This window comes from Rhinopithecus bieti, unplaced genomic scaffold, assembly GCF_001698545.2.
Source record: "Rhinopithecus bieti isolate Rb0 unplaced genomic scaffold, ASM169854v2 scaffold_2433, whole genome shotgun sequence".
NCBI classification, from domain to species: Eukaryota; Metazoa; Chordata; class Mammalia; order Primates; family Cercopithecidae; genus Rhinopithecus; species Rhinopithecus bieti.
Window position 1 is genome coordinate 21,186 of NW_016803662.1, and position 8,070 is coordinate 29,255.

The window sequence follows — 8,070 nt, forward strand, 5'->3', positions numbered from 1 at the left end:
AAAAAAAAAAAAAAAAAAAAAAAAAAAAAAAAAAAAAAAAAAAAATGCTTGTTTTGGTGGGGGCCAAATGAGTGAAGGTGTTATGTAGCAAGACCCTGAGCAGCCAAGAAGTAACTAAAAGACACTACTCCTTTACAGCTAAAAAAGTACTTTCAAGTGCTAGATAATTTTTTTTTTTTGAGATGAAGTCTTGCTCTGTCACCCAGGCTGGAGTACAGTGGCGCTATCTCGGCTCACTGCACGCTCCACCTCCCAGGTTCACGCCATTCTCCTGCCTCAGCCTCCTGAGTAGCTGGGACTACAGGCACCTGCCACCATGCCTGGCTAATTTTTTTGTATTTTTAGTAGAGACGGGGTTTCACCGTGTTAGCCAGGATGGTCTTGATCTCCTGACCTTGTGATCCACTCGCCTCGGCCTCCCAAAGTGCTGGGATTACAGGCGTGAGCCACCGCACCTGGCCTCCAGATAAATATTTTTTATACTTTTGCTTTACGTTGTCCAAACACTGATTGTAATAACTTCTGACAAAATACAAAACAGAAACAACAACAACAACAACAACAACAACAAAAAACCTTAAACTTACCGACCCATAGAGTTCTCCTCGCTCGTTCATTCCTAGGTACAGACCAGAGTCCACTCCCCGGATGCTGATCAGCCCCACGGCCAGGCTAATAAACTCCAGGATACCTAGGGCAAAAAGTGAACACTATTCCCGTTACCGGCATCAAACTAAGAGAAAGCTGTTCAGGTGACATGAGCTACCAGTCATTTGTCCCCAGCTGGAGGCCAGCCCTGTGTGCCTTTGATCAACTGCCTGATGAAACCATCTTTTGCAGCAAGAATGGAACCTCAGAGAAGGTACTTTGTCTCTTTGGGCCTCAGTTTTTCCATATGTAAAATGGGAAACACTGTCTTTGCTTCTACTCAACACTCGTAGGCATATTACGAGGAAGAGACCGTAAGAAGGCTTTGGCTACAAAACCTCCATAATTTCAATGTGCTATTGCTGTCAAATTCAAGAAGTGAGAAGTCAGTTTTCTGAATGCAAGAATGAGGACAGGTTTCTGTATCTTTCCCAGTAAACTCCCTCTTCCTTAGAGCACACAGCATTACCTTGCTGTCTTCTAGGCTGAACTTGTTTTGTGCCCTGTCAGCCCCATGTCCTTAAAGCCACATGAGGCTGTCAACTGCCTGTAGCTGACTCTAACAAAGGCCACACAGGCCACTCACTGTTTGTTCCCCCTGCTTATGGCAGGAGGCAAAACTTGGCCACATGAGAGCTTTCTCCTAAAAAGTGTTCTCAGCTAGTACAGCCCCAAGCTGACAAGCCTATCATTCTCTTTTGAGAATTTTAAGTTTATCCACAGCAAAGAGTTGGCAGGTGGTATTGGACTCATACTGATTTCAGATGTTGCAACTTTAAGGCCAAAGAGAAGAAATTCAGAAATGTCCTAGCTGACAATATTAGAGGTGAAGATTTGAAAATGCTTTCATTTACCCAGCAGCAGTCCTAACTGGGAAAAAGGACCCAGAACTGAAATCCTGGTGATAATGAAGACTACAATTTTGTCCCGAGATAGGACGACTATTATCTTGATACAGACATAATAGCCAACTAGATTCCTCTTTGATATTCCTGTCTCTAATCACATTTCTCAACATACAGACCAAAAACTTGTTTAAGTCATCCAGGGTATGAAATGAGCTCATATCTGGCTGTCTTATCGAAAATTGCAATTTTATTTTTGTTTGCTTATTTGTTTGTTTGTTTGTTTTGAGAAAGGATCTCGCTTTGGCACCCAGGTTGGAGTGCAGTGGTGTGATCATGGCTCACTGCAGCCTCAGCCTCCCCAGGCTCAGGTGGTCCTCCCACCTCAGCCTCCCTAGTAGCTGGGACTACATGCACGCATCACCACACCCAGCTAATTTTTTATTTTTTCTAGAGACGGGGTTTCACCATGTTGCTAAGGTTGGTCTCAAACTCCTGGGCTTAAGCAATATGCACATCTCGGCCTCCCAAAGTGTTGGGATTACAGGCGTGCACCACTATGCCTGGCCCAAAATTGCAGTTCTTAAGGGTAATATTCTATGTAATCTATATAGGGAGTAGAGCTGATTTTCCAAGATCAAGAATTTTAAGTGGCTAATTTTAAAATCAGGTTAAAAACTCTACTGGGAAGTCTCCTGAGGAACCCCAGTGACTCAAGCTGGTGGACTGCCATTCAAGTATGGCAGCTTTGGGGCCATGTGCTTCCACAACCCACCCAGATCTATTGGAAGGATGTAAGGTTCTTCTGCTGCAATTCTATAGAACACTCAGGGTTTGGCCTTTGGCCTCTCACACTGAAATCCTCCAGGTTTCATTCTCAGTCTGGTTGTTATTAAATTTTACAGTGCAAAGAAAGGAGTCTCAGGAAATGAGATTGAGACAAGACGGTAGGAGGGGAAGAGAAAATACCCAGTGCCAAGTAGGGGTTAATCAGGCACTGATTTATTGCAACCAAATCTTCAGCTGCACTGAACAAGGTTTTGCATTTGGTTCTGCTCTGTTTGATATTTCAATAAATGACTTGTAAGAGAACATATGAGGACTGCTTATCCTAGTTCTAGAAGACATGCAGCTGAGAGGGATGACACAATCAATATCCAAAGAGATTTTAAGAGGACAGAAAAATGGACTGGCTCCATAAACTACGCTTAATTAGAATCAATGTGAAGTCCTGCACTTTGGTCCCCCAAATTTCCCAAAGTATTTTGTGTTTGGGGTTTGGTTGGGGGAGGGTGAGCCTCAAGTGCAGACAGTTGAGTTAACTGTACTACTTACTTCATGTCCTATTAACATAGTTGGTTTGTGAAAGGGCTTTATAATTATTATTATTATTATTATTTTTTTGAGACGGAGTCTTCGCTCTGTCACCCAGGCTGGGGTGCAGTGGCCGGATCTCAGCTCACTGCAAGCTCNATAATTTTCTATTTTCTATTTCTAAATAGATAATTATAATTATAATTATCTATTCCTTTCTTTCTTTTTCTCTTTATACCCTGCTCCCATTTGCCCCTCCACTTCAGGCAACCATGTATATTTTCTTGAAAATGTGTACTGTTATTTTGTGTTCCTGTGCATTTTAATTATGTGCAAGTCTACCCATCTCTGCAATGGGGAAATGTGACTTAGTAAAACACGACGATGGCAAGGAGACTTAATTGAACAAGGCAAACTCCATGTGATGGGTGATAAGTGGATTATTAAAAAGCTAATGTACAATTGGTCATGTAAAATTAAAAATTAGAAAGCTAGTGGAAAAAATAGCAAAAAAAGCTAGTGTGATCTAAGGCCTCACTGATACAGGTCTAGTAACTAGCAAAAGGGAGGGCGGATTGTCCCAGTTTGTTCTGCCATGGTTAGACCACACTGAGAGTAGTGTGTTTAGTTCTACTGGGCTTAGAGAAGAAAATGGAAAAACAGAGCATGTTCAAAGGAGAGTGCCCAATATGGAAAGGAAACTAGAAACCAGGTCATGATTCAGTTCTGGGTCTTAAACTCTGAGGGACACTAATATGTGGGAGCCTTCAGTTCTTTGCTTTGCTCAGGCAGGTTACTCCTGAGCTTCAAGACTGAGTTCCCTCATTCTGTAAGTATCTCATGTCTCTGACAACCCTGAGCTCATTAAGTAGCAGAGCGCAGCTTGTGATCTCACTGCCCAAGACATAGTGTGAGAACAAATCATGAAACCCAAGAGGTGTGGCCATTTGAGTCACCACAGTTTTTCTCCAACTCTCTGTTAACCCTGATGCCAAAGGACAGATCATACAGGAAGTCACTTGGGTTGTGTCCAGTAACAGGGGTCTCCAACAGCTGGAACTATCCCTGTCCAGCTGTCTTTGGGCATCATTTTCCCTCGCCAACTTTCCTATTAGCTGGTTTCAAACTGTGGGAACCCAGTGGCACATGATGATGGAAGAGATATTCCTAAACCTTATCCTGAATCCCAGCCAGCATGAAGCGGGAGAGAAAATAAGCCATTTTCATATTTTCCCAGCTACAGCTGGACAGGGGTGTTAACAGCAAAGTGTTGAGGTGAAGTATTAAGTAGACAAAGTTTGTCCTCAGTACTCTTACCGCTTCAAGGCCCAGGACCTCTCACTACTCTGCCTCATCTTGACCTACCCACATCAGGCTCTGCCCTTTTCTTGACAATTTCCAGACTCTTCTCTTCTTATACCTCTCTCCCCAGGCCCTTAGTCAAAACTGATCTGTTCTGGGCCCCACTGCTTCAGAACCTAGCTAGATGACTGTCTAACGTGTCATTTAATCTAGTTGCATAACTTGCCTGAATCCTTCAGCCATCCTTTGGGGCCAAGACAGTGCTGCTTTGGCATCTTGCCAAACGAGAACCAGCTCACTCAAGAACCAAAGCAGCTGCATGAGCCCACTCTATCCCACCTGGTGGGAGGACTCTCCTTCAGTTTGGCTCTGAAGCTCTGCTCTGCCAGTCCACAGGTGCCCCTCGGAATGTCAGGATCCTTGTGAACTTCATATAAATGCTACCAGCCAGGCGGTGATTGAAATACTCCTGGCTACTGATTGCAGATGGAGAGCGGAGAGCATATGCTGTGCCAACAGGTTATTATTTGGAGTCGGGACTGCTCTTGGGCTTAGCCTGACTTGTTCTGAACACATGGATTCCAGGGTAATCCTTGGGGGCCCTGCTCTCCAATTACAACAAATAGCTATTTACTTCACATGGCTTTTGGAGACTACCTCCTTCCCCCTAGCAGAAATCTATAATATTTTATATCTTAAGTCTGGCCTACTTTACCCTGCTGGAATGTTGACTGCTAAAGCACTTACGGAATGTTAAAGTTTCAATTTATTGAATACCCTGGCTGATTAACTCAAATGTGGAGGGAGGAGAGAGTTAGCAAACTCGAACGCCACCTCTTTCTGTGCCAAAAGCTAAACGGAGAAAGAATATGTGATTTAAAGTTGGCAGGGAAGGTTACCAAAGAGGAACAGCTTTGGACCAGTTATCATTTTCTTTACAGGAAGTGGCAGGGAAGTGGACAGGAAGTCAGGAAGGAGGAAAGGGGAAAAAGGTGATGCAGAGGTGCTCTTGGCAGTGTTGTTTTCTTTTTTAAAGGCAAAACCAAAAATTAAGCAATCAGTTAAGCAGCAGCTGAAAATGTACCCTTCCTCCTGCCCAATTTTATTTCCTTTGGTTTCTCCTTAACTTAACACCCTTAGCAGACCTGGGAGATGAAAAGAAATCAAGATGTGTCTTTAGGGAGGTAATTAAAGACCGCTTATCCCAAGAGCCTATTACTGATTTATGTTGACCTTGTAGGTTACTGGGCTCAGCTTAGGCACAAAATCAGAAAAATATTTGGAGCTGCTGGGAGGCGTGCTCATAATTTCTCCACCTTCGCTGCCCCCACCCCACATTTCTCCATCATTTCATGACCTTTTCTTTGGTTATATATCGGCAATGAGTTACCCCGGTATCTTTATGCCATTTCAGGAAGCCTCTGAGGCCAGGGTGGGAGTCCCATTCCTTATGAAGAGGAACAAAAGGGGACTGCAAAATCACAAGCAATGAAAGGGAAAGGAGCCAAGTTAACACTCCCTCTCCTCCCACTCCACCTTATCACCCTTTTGAGGACCTGCTGCAAGTTTATACAGACACCTGCACCCCTCCATTACCCCTCCCAACCCACAGTACTCTAGCTATGTTTGAATGCATTTTTCCAAGATGCCATAGACCTCATTAGGGTTTCTGCCTGTTCCCACCAAGGAAGACCAACCCTGCCCCTAAGCTGTTTGCTAGGCTTGGCCTTACCCAGCAACTGGTCCCTGTGTTCCCCTTTTTGCTGTGCACTCCAGATGCAGCTCTAGCAAGGCATGGCGAATAGGAGGATGGAGAGGTTTAGGGGGTTGGGGCAGATGTTGGCAAGAAGGAGGGCGGGAAAAAGAAGGGAAGGGTGTCATGTTTGAGTGTGGGCAGAACATCTTACTGGCTTGGGGGAAAAGGTGTCCTTCTTGGATTATAGGGTCCTTGGGAGGAAGCTGAGGACATTGGAGGATGGGGAGGGGCAAAGGTAGCTGTCACAGAACCCCTCATGATATCTTAGTAGATAATTGGAAATTGAAAATAAAAATGGCAAATTACTGAGGAGTGAACACATTTGCTTAGAAACCTAATGATCTTCGTCACAGATCAAGGCTTATATTAATTGTGTAATTAGTTCTATATGTGAGACAGGCAGCTGTGTTGAACAGTCTGTACAGTGGCAGGCAGGCAGAGACAATCCTGGATGAAGGTCGAACGTTTCCTGCTTTGGGCCCAAGACACAACTGTTTCTGGGACTGGGGGTGGGCCCAGGACTCACTGAGGCAAGGAGTCCAGGGGTAGTTTCCGGCAAAAGCTGCCCCAGGACTTGTGCCCTTACACGGTGGACACCGCGAGGTTTTCCTAGATTCCCAATTCATGCCAGGCTGCCTGGATTGGCTCCTACCCTGGACAGAGCGACCCCGAGGCAGGCAGACACCACAGCTGCCGAGTACCCACGGACCAAAAGCGATTTGTGTGCCGGCCGACCGCCTCACATGCCCATGGCCCATGCAGGATCCTGTTCCAGGAAATCAGCTGCCACAGCCCTGCTGCCTTCGAGGCTCGGCCCGCGCTGCAGGCACGGTCCCGGCCTCCTAGGCGAGAGCTCCCACCCCTGTCTCAGCTCCACCTGCTTTCATTCAAGGCTTAGAGTCCAGCTCCCAGAACTACCCCCTTGCTCCCCGGGGAGATACGGTGGAGCGGCGAAAGGAGAGGCCTCACCGCAAGGCGCCCCCGCCCCCTCCTGAGAGTGTCCGAGGGTGCAGGGCCCCCTGATATCGAGAGGCCCACGCCCGTGCCGTCGTGTCTCGCCTCGACTGGCCCGGATGACACCAAGCCCGGGGGGCGGTCCGCGGGCCCTACGCCGGAGCCCGGAGCTGTGGGCTCCCCAGTGCGCCGTCCGCCCGCCTCCCGTTCCCCCGACCGCGTCCTCACCGAAGCGGCTGTGGTCGTGGCGGGTGCCGTGCACCGTGCCGTTGGGGAAGATCTCCAGGTGGAAGCCAGTGCGGCAGTAGAGCTGGCGGCGCCGCAGGATCCCCTTCAGGTGGGCGAAGTCTGTGGGTGAGCCACGCTGCAGCTTCCCCTCGATTTGGCCCAGGCGCTCGTTCAGGAAACCTGGGGAGTCAGCTAAGGGCACGTTCCCCAGAGACGAGGAGAAGCCGTGTAGATCCCAGTCCAAAGAGGCGAAGACGCCCCCCACCTCTGCCATGGCTGGGCAGATTGCGGCGCGGGTTGTGCTGGGCGCGCGCGGGCCGAGCCGGGGCCACGGGGCGCGAACTGCCTCTCCCCGCAGCGGGCGCGGGCGGTTCGGCGGCGCTCCCTCGCTAGCTCGCTTGCTCTGCGCTCTGCCGAGCTGCAGTCGACGTCTGTTCGCGTCCAAGGAACTTCTCAGCGGCGGGGAGCGTAGGGCAGCGCGCTCCTGACCTTGCTCTCAGTCAAAGTGCCTCTTCCCCTCCGCATCCATCTCCCCCGGCCTCTCATAGCTGGCTTCGTCCAGCTATCAGATGCAAACGGCACTTTATATACATACCCACTCCCCTTACATTGACATATTGGATATTTAAATACAAGCCACACCTCATTGGCATCCCCTCGGAGATTGGTGTGTGGGTTCTTTTTTTTTTTTTCTTGCATCCATTTGGCTCTTTTTGGGAGAGGGGGGTGGAGGGAGAGAGCGAGCGAGCTTCACTCCCTCTTTTATTATGAAAAAATGGCAGGAAAAAGCTACACATTGCAGTGAGGCATAACTGCTTTTGGCAGGTTCTTCTGAAACTGCTGATGAAATAACAGAACCCAGTGCGTGGAGGCCGCTGGCGCGCACAGCCACTCAAGGCCTGTTCCGTGGGGGTCTGTCTGTGTGCTGCCCGGGGGCTGTCCCCACCTCCCACGCGTCCTCGGGCTGCTATGCTAGCCTTTGGAAAGTGCCATGAGACCGGAGTTGGGGGGTTCACATGCTCC

The 8,070-nt window shown here is 48.2% G+C and overlaps 1 protein-coding gene across 1 annotated transcript in view; it reads right to left on the minus strand.

Moving 5' to 3' along the window:
* FGF16 (fibroblast growth factor 16) overlaps positions 1-7,585 on the minus strand; it is a 13,337-nt gene extending 5,752 nt beyond the window's left edge. The window contains exons 1-2 of the mRNA XM_017895796.1: positions 7,048-7,585; positions 588-691 (exon numbers count right to left, since the gene is read on the minus strand). Of these exons, the coding sequence (XP_017751285.1) occupies positions 588-691; positions 7,048-7,321 (378 nt within the window). The 5' untranslated portion in view covers positions 7,322-7,585. The remainder of the gene's footprint in view (positions 1-587; positions 692-7,047) is intronic.
* Between the last annotated feature and the right edge of the window lie 485 nt (positions 7,586-8,070).